Source organism: Phyllobates terribilis, unplaced genomic scaffold (assembly GCF_046119375.1).
Source record: "Phyllobates terribilis strain yellow unplaced genomic scaffold, ASM4611937v1 Scaffold_11__3_contigs__length_659146591, whole genome shotgun sequence".
Lineage (NCBI taxonomy): Eukaryota > Metazoa > Chordata > Amphibia > Anura > Dendrobatidae > Phyllobates > Phyllobates terribilis.
Window position 1 is genome coordinate 68,682,326 of NW_027362771.1, and position 21,369 is coordinate 68,703,694.

Sequence of the window (21,369 nt, forward strand, 5' to 3'; positions counted from 1 at the left end):
CTTCTAACAGCGTGAAGCCACCATGTTAAAAGTAACAAAGAAGGCATATATACCACCGGAATTTACTCCTTGCTCCAGAGCAGTCAATCAGGCGGTCTCTAATGGACCAAAGGCAATGACATTATGGACCCCAGTGACCTGACCGCTGAGCCTACTGATTAGCTGCAGGATCGGGCAACTGGTGGTCAGGACATCATCACTTCCAGTTCGGGGGAAGCAATGGGAGCTGGGCAGTTTTTGGTGAGAAGTAGGCCTTCTTTATTTTCCACCTATTCTTCCACCATAGCACAAAGCATAGTAGTACAATGCAAGTTAGGACGCATACTTCACCTTCACTGTCACTTCTCAGCACTTAATCAGAAAAAAAATACAACCTAATACAGACAATGATTGCATCACAGTGCACGTACTGGCCAGCGGCTCTCCTGACCCGAGCGTTCAGGTCAGGAAAGCCGCCAGCCAGTCCAAGCACTGCGATCTGATCCTCGTCCGTGTTACACGGCCATCTGACAGTTTTTCTCTGTAAGTTCTACGCCTTGTTTTGGCATACAAACATGGATACAAGTGTGAATAAGACCTCACTGACACATTTAGCAAGGTTTAGCGAAAAACAATTTCTCGGGAATGCGTGCCTTTTTAAGTAAGGCTACGTTCACAAGTTGGGGTCACCATGCTTTATTTTTTTAAAAATGCAGTTATTATTATTATTTATTATTATAGCACCATTCATTCCATGGCGCTTTATATGTGAAAGGGATATACAAAGCACAAACAATTACAATAAATTTTGAACAATACAAGTCGGTGACTGGTACAGGAGGAGCGAGGAACCTGCCTGCAAGGTCTCACAATCTACAGGGGATGGGTGAGGATACAGTAGGTGAGGGTAGAGCTGGTGGTGCAGCGAATTGTGGAGCGGTGGTTACTGCAGGTTGTAGGCTTTTCGGAAGAGGTGGGTCTACAGGTTCCTTTATCGGAGGTTGTGTGCAGGTATGTACCGGGAGACTTGGTCACAGATGTATGGAGGATTCAGGTTGTGGGTGGCTTTGTATGCCAAAGTTAGGGTTTTGAACTTGTGTCTCTGGGCAATGGGGAGCCAGTGAAGAATTGACAGAGAGGAGAGACCGGGGAATAGCGGGGGGACAGGTGGATTAGGCGGGCAGCAGAGTTTAGGATAGATTGGAGGGGTGCAAGAGTGGTAGAAGGGAGGCCACAGAGCAAGAGGTTGCAATAGTTGAGGCAGGAGATGATGAGGGCATGCACTGGTGTTTTTGCAGATTCGTGGTTGAAGAATGTGCGTATCTGGGAGATATTTTTGAGTTGGAGTCGGCAGGAAGTGGAAAAGGCTTGGATATGTGGTTTAAAGGACAGGTTAGAGTCCAGGGTTACCCCGAGGCAGCAGGCTTGCAGGACTGGGGAGAGTGGGCAGCCATTGACTTTGATGGATAGGTCAGTTAGGGGGGGTTGAGTGAGACGGTGGAAAGATGATGAATTCAGTTTTGTCCATGTTAAGTTTTAGAAATCTGTCAGAGAAGAAGGATGAGATAGTGGACAAACATTTGTGGGATTTTGGTTAGTAGGGAGGAGATATCGGGTCCAGAGAGGCAGTTTTCTTAGGATTTTGAAAGACTGAGGTAGAAATTTAAATCACAGCAAAAAAAAAACGCACCTCAGCTGCAACATGTGAACGCAGCTTTAGGGAAGTCTCATATATGGTATATAATCCAGTCCCTTTTTTGGACATATTTTCCTGTGAAGATCCCTCCCACAGTGACATCTCTGGGCAACACTCTCCGAGATCTTCCTTGAGGTCAGTATGTAGAAGTGTTCCATGTTGGATTTCTGGATTGTACACTGACACATTCAATGTGCTAATACAAAGAGTAGTCTCTCATTTTGTTGACTGCCTGTTACATCACCATTTATACAAAGCACATCTGGTGCACATTGCGTGGTTCTCAATTAATGCTGTGTTTCCTGAGCAGTACAGAGGGAGGACTACTCCGCAGTAAGGACCCATCTGCCTCATGACTCACAGTTTAAGGGAAAATAATCTGGATGGAGCCAGAGGATCACATCATTCCCTGAGCAAAGTGAGATCTGTGTGTTACACAAGCTGTTCTGCTGAGTGCTAGCAGCCCGCAGAAAGTGGAGTGTGTGTGTGTGTGTGTATTAGGCCATGTTCACACATTCAGTATTTTACATCAGTATTTATAAGCCAAAACCAGGAGAGGAACAATAAGAGGAAAAGTATAATAGAAACAAGTCACCACTTCTGGATTTTTCACCCACTCCTGGTTTTGGTTACAAATCCTGATGTAAAATACTGACCAAATGTATTGGTGATTAGGAAATAAAAATTATTCTTTAAAGGGAATCTGTCAGTAGATCAACCCTCCTAAGCCGTCTGTATGGGCATGGAGGTCATAAGAAGCAGAATAAAATGATACCTTGATATGTGATTCGATACCATTTCCCAGACAAATCCACGTTTTTCTTAATATGTAAATGAGCTGTTAAGATCTCTGGGCGGGACACTGATCTCCCCAAAAATCTGCCTCCAGAGCTTGTTTTATATGAAAGGGGGCATTCCCAGTGAGAGACATGTAATGACTGACAGTCCGCTCTCCTGATCAACATGTCCTCACATTGGTAATGCCCCCTTTCAAGTAAAATAAACTCTGGAGGCAGATTCTCAGGGAGATCTGTGTCCGGCCTATATATCATAACAGCTCATTTACATGTAAGAGAAATGTGGATTACTCTGGAATAAAATATCAGATCACAGATATTAAGGTAACATTTTATTCATCTTCCTATGCCCTACATGCCCATACATAAAGTTTAGGAGGGTTGACAGATGCCCTTTAAATTAGGAATGTAAAGCAAAGACAAAGAATGACTGTAGCTGTTGGAAAGTTAGGCAAAACTTGAATAGGGATGGCTGATGTGCTTTCCATGTTAGCATGACAGTATGAATATATTATTTTACAACACTACGTGTCCATAGCATGCATGAGAATAAACTTGAAAATGGAAGTAAAAGTGTAGCACTAATTACATATGTGAAAAATGTGCATCGGAAGCAGAGCCTATGAGCTATAATGACATAGTCTGCAGTGGTATGTGTGATGTGGAGACATTGCCGTTATGTAATTTACATTTTTCTTCGCTTGAATTTCTTCTTGATGACCTCCATTCCAAGCTATAGCATAAGAACAAGTATTCGAAGTGCAGACTACTCCACCTATATACCGGAGAGGGCACAGAGACCTAAGGCAACACTCATTTAGCTGCATTCCTTCCTTTTGTTCACACCATCCACAGCCGTTCTGTAGACTTGTAGGTTCTTTGATCACCTCATATCTTTAGCTTTACACCCACGCCATGGCATGGAAAGGTCTAGTTCAGAACATGTGTGCTTTGACATCAGTCTGTGGGGATGGAGGCGAGAGATGGGTCTCTGATAAATTTGTTAATAACAGGCATGCCATGTCCTTTATTTCTATAAACAAGTACGTCTTTGATTTCCCTCACATGTTCTGACACTATACAGAGCTGGTCATGCTGCAAAAAACTTGGAAAACGTAGCTTGTTCCAAGCAACAGACCAAACCTTTGTGCTCCAAATCTACTGAATTTCTTGTTTCAAGTGGGCAGAGAGAAGCCAGGGATTAGAAGAGATTAGAGGCAATGAAATATATGACTTTCAGAAGATTAGTAATCCATATGAAAGACAGTTCTTTAAAGGTTAGGTGCTTGACTTGGCTGCCTTCTTTTACTAAATGAAGAGACTCCTCCAGAACATCTTCTGATGCAGAGTATAGGACTTGACCCATCATCAGAGAAGCTTGGAATGATATTTATAGCAAAATACATCAAGAGGGATAGCTCTATCACATAGGAAGCAGTTTACAACGAAAAATGATTAGACCACATTTATCACTGGACCACAAAAAATGATTAACGTACTAAAGGAATCAAATAGCCCACTGGCTTCGACGTATGATACCTAATGTATAACAAGGCTATGCAACCTTACTGCTGTGGGGCAGGGCACATTTTTTAGCAAGTGAAGGTTGAATGAATATCCATGCTTGGTTAGACAAGGTACCATCTTATATCAACACAATACCCATTGTACATCCATTACTGATATTATATCTCACAAAGTCAACCATGAAAACACCACAATCTTGGACTGCTACTCGATCTACCTTGTAACCCTTCCCTCTGATGTCAGGATACAGATCATACTCAGAGAGGTCTTCATCAAAAATAGTGAAAGCAAGACTATTCTACAGCTGGCCAGTGTCCTATAAGAATGACATCAATAGAGTCTCCAAATATTAGTTTTAGTTAATTTCTCTCCTGTTTATTTTTATTAACAAAATGGAAATTGAATGAACTATTAATACTAATGTTTTTTAAAACATTCTTACTTTGCAGCATTTTGCTACACCTGCCTTAAACTTTTGCACTATACTTCAGGGTGGGCCATTTATATGGATTCACCTAAATTAAATGGGAATGGTTGGTGATGTCAACTTCCTGTTTGTGGCACATTAGTATATGGGAGGGGGGAAACTTTTCCAGATGGGTGGTGTCCATGGCGGCCATTTTGAATCCAACTTTATTTTTTTCAATGGGAAGAGGGTCATGTGACACATCAAACTTATTGAGAATTTCATAAGAAAAACAATGGTGTGCTTGGTTTTAACGTAACTTTATTCTTTCATGAGTTTTTTACAAGTTTATGACCACTTATAAAATGTGTTCAAAGTGCCGCCCATTGTGTTGGTTGCATTGACAATCTGATAGCAACACCGCAGAAGAAGTGGTAGCACAGGCTTCCAGTATCCGTTGTTTCAGTTCCAAAATGCCCAACTTCAAAATGGCCACCAAGGTCACCACCCATCTGGAAAAGTTTCCCCCCTCCCATATACTAATGTGCCACAAACAGGAAGCTGATATCATCAACCATTCCCATTTAATTTAGGTGTATCCGTATAAATGGCCCACCCCGTATATATGGTGAATCTCAGGTGACCTGCACTAGAGGTCCATACACTATACAGCGGCATGTAAAGGTTTGAGCACCCCTGGTCAAAATTACTGATATTGTGAACAGTTAAGCAAGCTGAAGATGAAATGATCTCTAAACGGGATAAAGTTAAAGATGACACATTTCCCTTGTATTTTAGGCAAAAATATATTATACTATATATTTTTATATATAGTCATTTTTACATTTTAAAAATTGCAAAAAGGAAAAATGGCAGATGCAAACGTTTGGGCACCCTTTGAGATTTGTAACTTTGACCAAGGTTTCAGACCTTAATTAGTCTTTTAGAGTTATGACTTGTTCACTATCATTGTTAGGAAAGGCCAGGTGATGCAAATTTCCCAGCTTTAAATACCCAGCCTCCTCTTACCTTGTGCCAAAAAACAGCAGCCATGGGTTTTTCTAAGCAGCTGCCTAGCACTCTGAAAATGAAAATGGTGGAGGCCCACAAAGCAGGAGAAGGACATAAGAAGATAGCAAAGCGTTTTCAAGTTGCCCTTTCCTCAGTTAGAAATGTTATTAAGAAATGGCAGTTAAAAGGAACAGTGGAGGTCAAGATAAGGTCTGGAAGACCAAGCAAAATATCAGTGAGAGCTGCTCATAGGAATGTTAGAGAGGGAATTCAGAACCTCTGCTTGACTGCAAAAGACATTCATAAAGATTTAACAGACTCTGGAGTTGTGGTACAAGCCTAAACAAGCCTGATGTATTTTGGAAACAAGTCCTATAGACCAATGAGGTTAAAATAGAATTCTTTGGCCACAATGATTAAAGGTATGTGCGGAGAAAAAAGGGCACAGAATTTCAGGAAAAGAACATCTTGCCAACCATTAAGCATGGGGGTGGATCAATCATGCTTTGGGGTTGTGTTGCAGCCAATGGCACAGGAAACGTTTCAAGGGTAGGGCAAAGAATGGATTAAACATAATTTCAACAAATTCTTGATGCAAACATAACACCATCTGTAAAAAAGCTGAAAATGTAAAGATGATGGCTTCTACAAATCGAAAATGATTAGGGTTGAGCGAGTATGTTCTGTCCGAGTATGCTCGGGCCGAGCTCCGAGTATTTACAGCTGCTCGGTGATAAGGTTAAATCGCTCCCGTGTGCATGATTTGCAACTGTTTGACAGCTTTATTATAGGTGAGGAATGTGTAAGAAATAGACATTCCTCCCATGTAATAAAACTGCCAAACAGTTGCAAATCATGCACACGGGAGCTCACCGAGCAGCTGTAAATACTCGGAGCTCGGCCTGAGCATACTCGGCGAAAGGGTTAATAGAACATACTCGCTCAACACTAAAAATGATCTTAAACGTCAAAATCCACAGTAGACTACCTCAAAAAGCGCACGCTGAAGGTTTTACAAAGGCCTTTACAGTTCCCTGATCTGAACATCATTGAAAATCTGTGGCTAGGCCTCAAAATAGTAGTGCATGCAAGACGACCCAGGAATTTCACGGAACTGGAAGAAATTTCCAAGGAAGAATAGATGAAAATCCCTCAAACAGGAATTGAAACACTCTTGGCTGGCTACAAAAAGCGTTTACAAGCTGTGAAATTTGCAAAAGGGAGTGCTACTAGATACTATCCATGCAGGGTGCGAAAACTTTTTAATCGGACCATTTTCTTTTTGTAATTTTTAAAAAAAAAAATGTTTTGCCTAACATACTAAGGAAATGTGTCATCTTTAACTTTAGCCCTTTTAGAGATCATTTAATCTTCAACTTGCCTAACTGTTCACAACAACTAGAAGTCCATACACACAGGGCTTATTTAGTCTCTGGTAGTGATGCAAGGTGTCTCTCAGGAGGCGGCATTTTGCTGCCCTCCAGGAATGAGATTCGACCTGTTCTCTGAACTGGTTGTTAAACCGACAGCTGGCTCAGATGACAGGTATATCATTGTCTCCTTGTTTTCTTCATTCAATTGTATTTGAATCTTTCTGACACAAATATAATTGAAGAAATGATGGTGGTGCCGAGACAATGTGCACCAGTGTCGTGAGGTTAACTGATCGCGCTGGTGACATCACTGCTGTGCCACATAAAAAGTGTGACACGTGGATGGAAAGTGTTCAGTAGTGAAGCTGAAGAAACAAAGAAAAGGGTATGATGCATATATTATAGCGGGGGAGAAGAATAGAGAGGGGTATTGTGAAGGTGGCAGCTTGAAAAGGGGGCAAAATATTGAAAGAGGTAGTGAATGGGGGGTACAGTGTGACATGACAGTGTGAAAATCGGGCACAGTATGGAGAGAAGACAACGTGGGGGGAGATAATATGAAGAGGTGGCAACATGGGAGAGACAGTTTGATGGCACAGTGTGCAGTGGTAGCAGCATGGGGAGACAATATAGAAAGGGGGCTATATAGGGGAGACATTGAAGATGGAAACAGTGTGGGGAGGCCAGCATGGGAGGCAAGAGTACAGTTCAGATATTTTTATACAGGGGGCATTATAATGATATAGCTATTTTTAAGAGTAGCATGGTGGAATATGCTGCAAAAAGATGGAGAAGTGAGTAGTCTGAAAAGACAAGTTGTGGATGTGAAAATTCATCATGGCGTCTGGACCAACTGAAGGGAAAAGAGATGAGAACTAGTACAATCTGAGAAGATGTCACCTTTAAAAGGTACCTGGGTGTAAATGTTTATTTGTTAAACTGACTGCATCAAATCAGTGCTATGGTTCCAGAATGGTCCACAGTCTGATGATGGCTAAACAACTCCCAGCATTTTCTTACCATTCATTGCCTCTCATCACTGTACTAAGCTTTCTGCTGTATTCATGTACTGATGATCGTTCTGGGGCTGTATTCATGTACGAATGATGGATATGGTGCTGTATTCATGTAGTGATGGCAGTTCTGGCGATGTATTCATGTACTGCTGAAAAGCTATAATAATCTATCCATCCACCCATCAGATCAGACAATTAGATAAGGTGCTTAGCTAATGAACAGCTACAGACTAATGAACAAATTAAGAACAAATGTATCTTGTATGTAGGTTTCTGGTGTAAGCAGCTTCTTTCCAGAAGCAATTATGGTATGTTTAGTTCATAGAGGAAGGTTCCATAATGCCCCCTTCTCATATTAGAAGCAGCTAAAGGCCACTAAAAGCAAAGCTCCTGGGAGATTTGCCTGTGTCAGCTGGAATCAAGTCTCAATTGATTTCACTCTCAGTTATGTAATTCTTCATTTTCCTAGATTAAGGGATAGTGCTGCGGATGTCCTTTGACAGCTAAGGTCTCCCAACACAGAAGAGAACTACAAGCTGAAGAGGGCAATTCTTTAACAAACAAAATCATCAATCAAAATGAATAATGGCTACAACTTTGCTCGTCATAGGTCACATAATGTAAGGTCTTTATTAAGTTACCTGCCTAGCCTACAGAAATTAAGAATTTCTAAAGAGGATTTCCATGTTAATTAAAAAGCAGCAGACACACAGCAATAGAGTTAAAATGAATAATTAATTTCTACTAATTTCCTTCTCTCTATTCCAGCACCACAACATTGATTCTCCCTCTGGTCATTTACCTTGAACGCAACAATCACATTGCAGCCAATCACTGGCTTCGGTGCTGTACAGCAAAAGACCACTTAGGACAGTGATTGGCTGCAGTCATTAGGGTAAAAGGACATGACCGCCGCAACCAAATTATACAGAAGACCCGAGGGGAGGATCAGGGACATGTCCCCCAGGGATGAACGGGGGAGTGTATTATTTATTAATTTCAGCTGTTTTGATGCTTGTGTGTTTTATTTAAAATCCATCCCTAAACAAAATTGTATTTTTTTGTCCAACATTCTGCACAGATTATTCTTCTATTATCTGTTTAGCATTTTTTGATACCGAGCTGTAAACCCATCACTAGAAGGAGCTCATGATCATACGGCTAAACATTGTACTCTATAACACAGTATGCAGAGAGCTCCCTCTACTGGCAGCTGCAGGCCGACAGATTGTTATGCTTAAAATAAAGGGGGGTTATCCGGCAAAAACAAATTATCACCTATCCACACAGTAGGTTATAACTTGTTGATTGATGGTGGTCTGACTGATGTGACCTGCACTTTTATCCATGTTAGAATAGAACTGCAGTGCGCATGCTTGACCGCCGCTTCATTCATTCCCTATGTGGCAGCCTCATAGAGAAAAAAGGGAGCAGTATTGGGTGTCCTGCAATGCACTGTGTAACAGGGATAAAGGATCCCCATCAGGGATTACCCAATCTGCCGATCGGTGCGGGGCCAGCAGTGGGACAACGACCGATCAGTTAGTTAGCACGTAGCCTGCGGATAGGTGATAACTTGTTTTAACTAGACAACCCCTTTAAATCTATGTCAATATAGTGCAACTCTGTACCAGAAAACGATTAGTCTGACTGCAATAAAGAAATATCAAGAAAGGATCTTGTAATTTGGCACTTTTTTCTAAATATTTCCCAAGCATTCTTTCCTATATTATGTAGCTGCACAGCATTTTTTTTCTCTTTTTTTTTGGTGCAGTATTTTGACATTTTCAAGCTATTGAAATTGATTTTACCCGATGAACTGGTTCTACGTTCCCATATAATATAGGATTACAGAAGGTTAGGTCACTTGTTCTATATGAAAATTGTCAGCAGTAATTCTCATTTTATCTTTTACCACAATTCCCTTAGAATAGATATAGGGATTTAGGGCCCATTGTTTTTCCTTGCTCACAAGTATTGTGGTCTTCTTTTATCTCTTCCTGACAGATTGAGGAAGGGGATTTGGTGACTGAAATGCTGTCCTCAATGACTTTCTGGAATCATTAACCCTTTATGTATTTAGTTCACCTATTGATGGTCTATACTTAAGATGGGGCTCCAATATTCCGGACTCCTGTCTTTCAGCACAATTATATGAAATCAGGTCAAAAGTGGCCAATTGTTTCACTCTTGTTTTATTCCCGCTGCTCCCCAGAGTATTCCATAGTTTTTTTGTTTTTTTTAAATCCCCCATACTGTTCCAGAGATCTGGGTCTTTTTATTCAGTACTAATTTTAATGGTCTTTACAAGGAGGATCCTCTGGGGCGTGTCTTTAGGCTGCTTTGAATTATTACCATGTGAGCCGTGCCCCCTTGGTAAAGAGCTAAAAAAAAAAAAGTTAAACAAATACTCGTGGGAGCAACAGGAATAAAATAAGAGCAAAAACTTTCCACTTTTGACTTGGTGACAGGTGCTCTTTAAGAGACTGCGGCATAGCTTACCAGGCATTGATTGCTCTTTGGTGACTGTGCTTGGTACTGCACTTGTCACATTCAACATTCATTTGAATGGGGTGAGGTGTTGGCCCCTGCAATGTGCTGTGGGTGTCTTCGAGGTCGGATCCCCACCGATCAAACACTTACGGCTTATTTTAGGGATGGGCCATCAGTTTATAAATCCCAGAGATCCTCTATAACATAACGCGGATTATCTTTCTTATTTTCTCATACAAGTATTTTCCCATAAGCAGTTTAGCTAGTTATAAAAATTGGAAAGAAAAACAAATTAGGATGTGATCAGAGAAATGAAGGCATAAATCATGTTTTCCGTCATATAATTATGTGTCACCAACTCTTCTTTGGTTGTTACAGTAAATGTTACTTCCTTGGTTGTTCTAGTAGCACTTGCTGTCGGCGTGAGATGGGTATCAGCAGCGTGCAAATGGATGTCATTTACAAATGTCTGCACGTGTGCAATTATATTAGTTGTCATTTTTTCCTAGTAAAATCCAAAGTGACAACAGATTGATTCTTCTGGCCAATATTTGTTAACTTCTTTTTATTATACTCGGAGAGAAGATAAGGAATCACTGAACAAATAAAGTGAATATAAAGCAAATAGAGAGGACATTCTTGCGCCTGTTTGTCTTATGAAGTAGTTCACAATTATGAAGCTTGAAATTCCCTTAGTACATTGCTTCATGTCTAGGCAAAAGTGGAATACATAAGTATATTCAGATAATAGACATTTATAGCATATCGATGAGTGATCGTATAAATGTCTGACAGCTGAGTCAGGATAAAGGGGCTCAATCTGTGTCAGATCACATGTATATGATATTAATGCCCATTGTCAGGTTACCCTTTTAATTGTAAAAAAGTGCAAGTCAGAATGTTCAATGAGGAGGGTGCAGCTGTGCAGGGGGAAAGAATGGCTAGAAGGTTGGAGGAGTGTTTAAACTAGGGGCTGGGGAAGGGAAGATGGTGTAGATACCAACCTGGGGTAGGGCAATAACTGTACAAGAGGGGGTGACAGTGTAGACAGTGAACTGGGGGAGGGTAATTACTGTACAGGAGAGAAAGATACTGCAGATAATGATCTGGGACTGGAGTAGGGAAATTACTGTATGGGAGGCTATGACAGTCTATATAGTGACCTGGTGGGATTACTGTACATGAGGGGAAGAGTGTAGACAGCCACCTTGGAGGGCAGTAACTGTACAGGAGGGAAAGTGTAGATAGTGACCTAGGTCTGGAGGAGGGTAATTACGGTACAGAAGGGGAAGATAATGTAGTGGGGAAGGCAAATACTGTACATGAGGGGAAGAAACTGTAGCTAGTGACCTGGGGGAGTGGGTTTGTTATAAGTCTCCAAATATAATGGAAGTAGCAGAAAAAATCCAAATAAAGCAAATTAATAAGGCAGAGTATCAGGGAGAAGTCAATTATTACGGGGGGACTCAATTATGGTTCTGTCAAACTAATCTGTTCAGCTTCTATGAGGCGGTGAGTTTTAGACTGGACCAAGGTAAAACTGTGGATGTGGTAAATCTAGACTTTTCAAATGCATTTGATACAGTGCCACAAAAAAATTGGTACATAAAATGAGAACAATTGGACTAGGGGAAAATATATGCTAAATGACACATCCCTTAAATCTGTGTTTTAACCCCTCCCTACCTCATGCTGTCCTCAGATAGCAAATCTGCTGACAGATTCCCTTTAAAAACTCCTAAGTATTTTTTTTTTAGGTTTTCAGTGAGGTTAAAATATTGCTAGAATTCCAAAATTGGACTGGTTTTTAATGCCGTTATCTTACAAATACAAAATGTACAAATGTCTGAAAACAAGGATAGTAATAGAATATCAGCCTAAAAATAAATCATAATAAATCAGTTACAAGCATAAGTTACAAATAAAACATGATGTTCAATCTGGTAATTTCACAACCCAACTTTGAAAATGGCCTAGAAAAAGACTGGTTATTTGAATGAATAGAGTCCTGCCCACCTACACGGCATGAAAATCACATGACTGATGTAACATCAGATCCAAGAGCCAGGAAGTCAGGGAGAATCTGACATGACATCGCAGGAAGTCAGACAATTCTCAGCCAGAGATAATATCAGGAGCAGAGCAGAAGGATTTGGGAAAGCAAGGTATGTACAAAAGAGCTTATTTATGACTGTTAGTTCACATGAAAGGGACTTATAAAGTAGTGAACAACACCTTTAATTCAGATTCAAGTCTCATGGTCTGAGTATAGATTGTGATTTCGGGAGCTGCTGTGGGTCTCCTGACATGAACTCAACAGCCTCATATATGCCAATGAAGATATCGGAATTCAGACTAAAGTGGAGCCCAAGCAATCTTGGTATTTGGGGCAAACAATACCCACTCTGAAACATTATAGTGCTGTTTTACACATTTGAGAAAACAAAGCGGTCCACCCCTTTGTTCAGTTCAGTAACTGTCTAGTTGCCTTATATCCAGTACAGGTCCACCATGTATTATTTTAATAGATTATACTTTCAGCTCATTTTAAGACTTATAAAATTCCTATTTATAAGAAGTGAGTCACAAAATCTTAATTACTAACTCATGAAACAAAAGCAGGGTGGGCCCGGTGGCCCCCACCCGGGTGGGCCCCACCCGACAGTATCCTCTCAAATACATCTTTGTGCTACAAGACATGGACTGTTGTCTTGAGATCAGTGGTCTTGATGACATGACACAGACACGTCATCAACTAGGGCACAACTGGCCATTAAATTGCCCTGTGTGGTTAATTACGTTTAGAAACTATCCCCCCACAATATGTATATTCATGAATTATTGTCCAAAAAACTCCGTTTGTGGTCCTTTGTTACCATAGACTTCATACGTGTAATGCACAAAAGGGGACTTAAGAATTCAGTGGGGGATAAAAGACCAGCCTCGTCAACCAACAGGATAATGCTACACCACCCAACCCCCCTATTGTAATGACCCCATGAAAGCTGATCATCAGCCCTGCCCCCATGTTATAGACAGTTCCCTTCCATTATCACAGAGGTCTATTCTTAAAGGCAATACACCTGCCTAGCAACAACTGCCAATGCTGATGTTAAAGATTGGAAAAACAAAAGGGACAAAAGAAAAAGGAAATGGTGTCAACGATCTGCTAAAAATATGGAACATTTTCAGGACTAGGAGATGCCCATGCTGGTAATATTAGGAATCAAAGTGGGACATTAGGACTGTGTCGACACACAGAGCAGTCCAATTGAGGTTTTACAGCAATTTCTTCTAAAATCGCACCAAGAAATTAAACTGTGTTCTGCAAAAATCAAAACAATGCTGTAAACCCATCATGTGTGAACACAGCCTTTGCATAAATTGGAAAATAAGACCACTAGTCACATCACTGGAGGAACACCCTTGCAGCAACTAATCTTCTTCATGACTCTGGTTGAATTCAGTCTCTAGAGATCTGGTGTTGGGCATTCTACCAATGTCAAGAACAAATGAATCCAGTCTAATGATGCGTTTGCATTATCCATTTCTGTGGCGTTAAAACAACTGGTAACTATGTACTTATCTTCAGTAGCTTAAAAGACTCTTTACACCGGTTAACCGTGGTTGTTCTCGGCAGCGCATGTCCTGATTACACAGGATGATGTGCTGCAGAGAATGATGATCATTTGTGCAAACCAAAAGATCATTTCACCTGTCGAAACAGCGTTTTGCTCATTCGTTGAGCGATCAGCAGCCTGTTTACACTACACGATATCGCTAAACAAGGAACACAAGTTCTCAGTAATCGGGCAGAGTAAATGGACCTTTAGTGTATCTCATGCATTGGCATTGTAATATATATGAGAGTCATGGAACCCTAAAGAAATGGGAAAATATTAGACCTTGGCTCCACGATGACAATGTTTGCATTCGTATGCCGTATGCTACCTGTGGTAAGCAGGGACAATTAATTGGTTTTGTGTTATTCCCCCTCCCCCCAAAAAAGAAACTTTTTTTTGTTGCGAAGACAACATCGTGGATACCTGATATCACTTGTACATACGTGACCCAAGGAAACATATCATCTGTAATGCATGTCGCACACGTGATATTCATGGATCAGCACTCCTTGGCACATTGACTGACAGCTGTCTCTGCCGCATAGCAATACAGCGGCCGCACGGCGTTGGAACGCTATAAACCTGCAGACTAACCCCATATATGCAGGAAAATAATGTTTGGGGACATGTCACGTTCCCGATAAAGGGGTTGTCTGGTCTAACATGATAAGTCTGAAGTCAATTTGTGTGACTGCAGACTTATGAATGCCCCCAGGGTGCGCAATGTGCACTGTGAGGATTTGGTGGATCCTGAGCCGGGACCGGCAGGTACGTATGCGTTATACATACCCGCGGCCAGAGCGAGACATCGCGCACTAGACGGCCGCACCCACTGGACGGGGTGTGGTCTGGTTCAATACAAATGTATGGAGCGAGGCCACGCCCACTAGACGGGCTCTGCCTGGGAGTATGTATAACGAATACAGTACAGACCAAAAGTTTGGACACACCTTCTCATTTAAAGATTTTTCTGTATTTTCATGACTATGAAAATTGTACATTCACACTGAAGGCATCAAAACTATGAATTAACACATGTGGAATTATATACTTAACAAAAAAGTGTGAAACAGCTGAAAATATGTCTTATATTCCAGGTTCTTCAAAGTAGCCAACTTTAGCTTTGATGACTGCTTTGCACACTCTTGGCATTCTCTTGATGAGCTTCAAGAGGTAGTCTAGATAACTGCAATGAGCCCATCCCTTCCAATAAGCATGACCCCACGTATAGAAAAGGCAAGGGTAAAACAGACAAGCTCCAAAAACAGAGTGTCTGCTACAGAAAACGAGTGCACGTGGTAGATCCCCCCAGAACGTTTCACCATATGATCTGCAGACCAGTATCCGCGTGCAGTGCATATGGTGCATGATTTGTAGTATTTGCTGTAGATACATTAGATAAACACTGATAGAGAAGAAATACACCTAAGTGCACAGACAGTAACAGGTGGCAGAGCGATGTCTCGCCGGGCAGAAGGGAATTTTCTAGGGTGTGGTCCATGTTACCAGCCAGGTTCCCCCAGCAGCAAGGCTTTTTGGAGTGAAATTAACGGAATAGTCGCCTCTCCCGGGAGTCCAGCCCAAGGGACCGGGCGTGGTATTGTTCTATGCCAACAAGTAATTAGTTTTACATAGTAAAATGTGAATATGTGACGTTGTCCATAGATGCAACAAAGACTAGCGGTAGGCTGGATTCACATGCAGCGCTGTAGTATAAAACAGCACATTTGTCATGGAGTTGCTTTCGGCCGATACTATTATAGAGATGTCAATAAAAGTATATATAAGACGTTGCACACATAACGGGTACTGTTTTTAATATGGAACTTTTTTAAGGCTGTGAAAGAAACGGCTTTCAGCTACTGGGGACCCAAGTTACAGGTGTACAGTATGGTAAATGCATCACGGTGTGATTGTCAGCGACCCTTCTGCTAAGCATCACCCACTACCAAGAAAGTGCTGGAACCGGCATCTTACCCCAGTGAGCCCTTCATTAAGGCTGGCATGCACAACATCGGTCTTAAGGAATCCGCCCCAGTGACTTCAGACTGAGTTTCTATCTGTTACAATGGATTGAAGACTTTTTAACGCTGCTATCAATCAGTAGTTGGGAAGGCAGGTCCATGGACTCTAATGCTGCTCAGCTAAATGGGACCTATTGGCTCTCCTAAACATAGCGGTTTTAGTAAATACTTTTTCCCCATAATAATTTGGAATAATCTTTTTTATGCCTTCGCTTTGTACCATTCCTCTGTTATTCCTCCTGGACATTTATGAATACACTGACAGCTGGGTGTTACCTGCTGGGGTGTGTCACTGACCGATCAGTGCTGCCAGTACCACACTGTGCAGTCACACACTCCTCTGACAAAGGGAATGTTGTCAAGTTATTAATACATTTCTAGAAGGAGCAACAGAGTAATGGGAAAAGATGCTCCAGGACTGCTATCTCAAAGGGAATAGGACTATTTATTGATATAAACATGTCAGAAGTGGTGATGGTCATTTATTAAAGGGGTTGTCCACTACTCGGACAATCACGTCTCAATCCTTATGTTTCCCCCCAGTAAAATAATAACCTCTATACTGACCTCTGGTGTCAGCGCTGGCTCCCCCGGAGCTCACGTCAAATTCTGTCACGCGATCCCTGCAGCTAATCAGCACTGGTTTCACTCTCTTCTCCTTTGGATGCAATTTACATCCGTAGGTAGTAACAGAGCAGCCGCAGCTCTCACTTTCTCCAGATGTCTATTTGTCCGAAGGAGAGCGAAGATAGTTCTAGTTGGCCACAGGGATTGTGTGACATAACAATGTGACGCGAGCCTTGGGAGAGCCATTGCCGATACTGGAGGTCAGTATAGGCGTTATTTTACTGGGTGGGGAGAAACATCGTGATTGAGAAGGGGGTTGTCTGAATAGTGAACAACATTAAAAAGGATATTCCCATCTCCAAGATCCTATCCCAATATGTAGTATGTGTAATAATAATAATTTTAGAAAATACCTCCAATTAGAAATGTAGTATAGTTCTTCTGCTTCACTATGCAGCTTGCCCCATGTGCAGGGCATTGCAGTAGCTTAGGTATCCATGGTTACGACCACTAACAGCTAACTGTCACTGTATGAGTGGTCATAACCATGGATACCTAAGCTACTGCAATGTCGTGCACATGGGGTAAGCGACATAGTGAATCAGAAGAACTATACTACAATTGGAGGTATTTACTAATATTATTATTACTACACCTACAACGTATTGGGATAGGATCTTGGAGATGGCAATACCCTTTAAGGCTACATGTAGACTTAGGACATATCTTTGCAATATTGCTGATCATAGGAATGTATCGAGTAGCTTGAAAATCTCTTCAAAATTGGATTTTATCGATACATTTTGAGCCATTTTAAAAAGTGATAGCTGCCTTGTTCCTCTATAGAGTAGAATAATAAAAAAAATCACCTGAAAACTGCATGAAAAAAAAAATCACTCACTAGAGGGTACCTACACCATTTTATTGTATATGACTAACATGAAAAAACCTGCAGATCAAAGGTGGGCTGGGTCGCGGGACCCCTATAGATTGCGGAAAACACTTGCTAGGTGTGCACTGTGGGAAGCAGGAGTGTTCTGCAGGCTCATATATTTTATTATATATATATATTTTCACTGTATATATAACACTATAGCGTTCTGGCTCTGTACATTGTGTATTTCCTGTGGAGGCAGAATCTGCTGACAGCTGATCGGTGTGGGTGCCAGGCGTCACACCTCCTCCAATCTGATTATATTGACCTATCTTACCAAATGACGATTAATACACTCTATATTTAGGAAGGCATGCAAAAAAAATGGTTTGAGTGTGAACAGTGTTCTGGATCCCAGTCTCATCAGTGTTCGGTCAGTGTCAGATCAGTGATTTTCTCGTATGAAAAAATATATTCCAAAGCTTCTGCTATTCTTACAAGGGCAATCAAATGATGACATTGGTGATTTTCTTGGACTTCTAGACTTGAATGGGTAATTTTGATAGGTGTCTCGGGATCATAGGCTTCTATGGCAGTTTTTCTGCACTTACAAAACTCTGCACCAAAAACACATCAAGTAAAAAGGGACAATGCATAAAAGCAAAACCGCAATGATAGTAGCAGAAAAAAAAGGAATATTTACTGTGTGAACACTGCCTAGGACAATCTGGATTTCTTGTATATGTACTCTATTACAAAAATTAAAAAAACAGACACGTGCTCCATGGTTGCCGCGCCTCCTAATTCCCCTCCCTTTGCTCGCAGCAAATGGAGGGCAAAGGCTCTATACTCCAAATCTGGCTCATCCAGACGGTACATAGCTGTTCCCTAGCAACACTGACATTTGCAGGCATGACCCATTTATACAGTAAGCCCCTGTAAATAAGCATACGTTGCTTCACCCACATCTATGAGGTTGTGCCAGACATGCCACCTGTGTGCCAAGCATTTCTTGAATGATGCACAATCCACAAGGTATTCACAAAGCTGCAGGGTATGAATGCCAATCTGATCTTCTAAGGGTGATTTTGCACAAAAAAGATCTTGGTGAGCCCCCCACCCCTCAAACTGCTATTGTTGTAAGAGGGAGCGTCCATTTCTAGGACAAGATGGATGCTGGTGAGGATATCCTGAGCCCCCCCACACGCTTTGTACTAATTCTGCACTCCACAAGAATGCAATGGCTTGTCAAATGACTGCGGAGACAGAGACGTCTTCTGGATGACTGCACCTGCCTGCTCGGTGGACCCACACATGCCCAGCGAGCCACCCAGGCGGAGTGCCAGCAGTCACATCTCTTCACAAGTGCATTCCATAGAAATAATCCTTTGTCATTACTGCCGAGACAGTAGGGGTACCCTCAGCGTCATATCAGTTCTTCATCTCCGGCGTGGTTACGAGAGGGTTAATACAAATATTGCATCCTTGCAACAAAACATAATGAAGGATGTCAACTAGACCCAGCGATAATCGGTGCCAGCCCATCGTCCTTTTGTCTGCCTGGTAAAGATGGAGTAGCTGCTACCTATTCCACTCCCAGTGCATCCCCCACCCATCACCCCACCAAAGGTCTAATTAAATTCAGCACAGACAAAGCCCAGCTGCACATCTCCAATCTGACAATGAAGGGCCGGCCTGCCGCTGAACATAAGGGGGCCAATGACTGTCTGCAGAGCATTGCATCGCACCTGCGACAAATGGCTGAGATTGCCAAAGATCTGGAGAAGATGAAGGCAGAGAAACGTGGACATGGTCGCCCAACCCTATGTCACCCATATACGCTCCCGTTCTTTGCAGGTTTTTATTTTTCTCAACCTGCAAAGATATTATAGGGTAGGAATGAGGAGAAAATGGGTTTACAGCTGTATATGTGAGATGATCATACACCAGGTACATGGCATCCACCATAGATAAGGGCATGGAAGTCCATTCCCATGTAGATTTGGGTGGTGCAGTAAGGACCACCCCTCTCCAGGGTGTCATCCTTTCCCTTTGATGTAATGATCAGAAATCCCTACCATACTATACATTGCATATAATGTATCCATTATCTACGCTGATAAAGATGGATCCACCTGCCAGGGTGGCAGATTAGAGCACCCTGCACGCTGATCCTAATACAGTGAGGTCACCTTCTTAGGATAATCCTGGACAGCCAGGAGCAGCTCCACGAGACACCCAATACATGGTGTATGGAGAGCAGCAGAAGCCCCCCACAGAGCCCCTCACACATGACAGCTAAGCAGAGACAAGAGATGCATGCACTCACTGTTATCCTAGGGATGTTCTTCTTGCCTTGGTAAGACATGATGCCTCCTCTGCAGCCTGCTCCCTTTGTGTCTGTCTTACAGCAGATCAGGTATGGGGTTTTTTGTTATTTTTCCTAGCAGCCTTAGACAATAGTAAATCCCTTTTTGCAGTGCCAGCTGGGACTCTGAGAAGAGAGAGCGAGCAGATCCGGACTCCTCCCTCGCTAGTACTTGCTAGCCACTGGCCTCACCCACTTCTGGGCTCTGCATCTGCACTGCGCCTCTATGGACAGCAGGGGGCGCTAGATGCACTGCAGATCTCAGCACCGAATCAAAAAACTAGAAAGCACTTCGAATGGAGTCCTTTCAGGAAACAATCCCTGTCTACAAGCCATGAACCTGAGGTGGGCGGATGGATCTGATCATTAGTCAGTGGTCCCTTGTGTAGTGCCACATCTCCTAGTGACATGTCATCAGACTACATCCTGCACATCTGTCATCAGGAGGCACACACTGCTCGCTATAGGGCATGTACACACGCGGAATCGGTGAAAATCACTGCAAAAACACTAAAGGAACTGGGGGTATCTTCACATCTTGCGTTTTTGCAACGTTATTTTTTTTTTCTGCACCCAACCTGCTCTCTTAGCAGTAAAAATGTTGCCTTCAAAACACGTCTTGCGATTGTTTCTGCTGCGTTTTTTGGCTGTGTTGTGCGGATGACGTGTGATTTACAAAAGAAAATGGAGCATGCTGCGATTTTTGTTTTTTTTTTTCTTCCCACACGCAGATTTGGTTAATGAAAAAAATCGCTCATCTGCACTGCCTCATTGAATAACATTGGGCCGAGTGCATTCCGGGTTTTTTTCACAAACAGCTCTAAGACCGAAAATAAAGTGGTGTGAATGCACTAGGGCTGCATTCACACTACTCGATGACAGCTGCATAGAAACTGCGCGGCTTTCATTTAATACAGAAGGAAGCACCTATGACGATCACTGATATGATCATTCTGGGTGCATCGGATATTATTCTCGGCAGCACGTCTTGTCTACACAGCACAGTATGCTGCTGAGAGCAATGATTTTTACTTAGGTGTGGAATAAATGCGTTTTTGATGCGTTTCCGCTGTGGAAATGCGTGTTGTTTTTTTCTGTGTATTTTCTGCATCTAATGTAAATCTATGAGGAAAATCCACACAGAAAACTCAGCGCACCCACAAGAGAAATTGACATGCTGCAGATTTGAAATTCGCTCCGCAGGTCAGTTCATGCAGCGTTAAAAAGAAGCACAGAGGGCATGGGACTTCTATAAATCCCATCCACTTTGTTGGAAATGTAAGACGCTGCATTTTTTACCTAAAAAAAATACCCCTTTAAGGACCGAGACACTTTGTAGGTTAATGACCAGGCCTAAATTTTGAAATCTGACCAGTGTCACTTTATGAGGTAATTACTCAGGAACGCTTCAACGGATCCCCCTGATTCTGAGACTGTTTTTTCGTGACATATTGTACTTCATGATAGTGGTAAAATTTCTTCGATATCACTTGCGTTTATTTGTGAAAAAAATGGAAATTTGGCGAAAATTTTGAAAATTTTGCAATTTTCAAAATTTGAATTTTTATGCCCTTAAATCAGAGAGATATGTCACACAAAAGAGTTAATAAATTAC

At 41.9% G+C, this 21,369-nt stretch overlaps 1 protein-coding gene across 2 annotated transcripts in view; it reads right to left on the reverse strand.

The window, feature by feature from the left end:
- DPYSL3 (dihydropyrimidinase like 3) overlaps positions 1-21,369 on the reverse strand; it is a 144,828-nt gene that overhangs the window by 36,922 nt on the left and 86,537 nt on the right. The window contains exon 1 of one of the 2 annotated variants that reach the window (XM_073651287.1): positions 19,716-19,944. The exons of the other annotated variant lie outside the window; for it this stretch is intronic. Coding sequence (XP_073507388.1) covers positions 19,716-19,754 — 39 coding nt within the window. The 5' untranslated portion in view covers positions 19,755-19,944. Of the gene's footprint in view, positions 1-19,715; positions 19,945-21,369 lie in introns of those variants that run through there. 2 annotated transcript variants of the gene reach the window in all.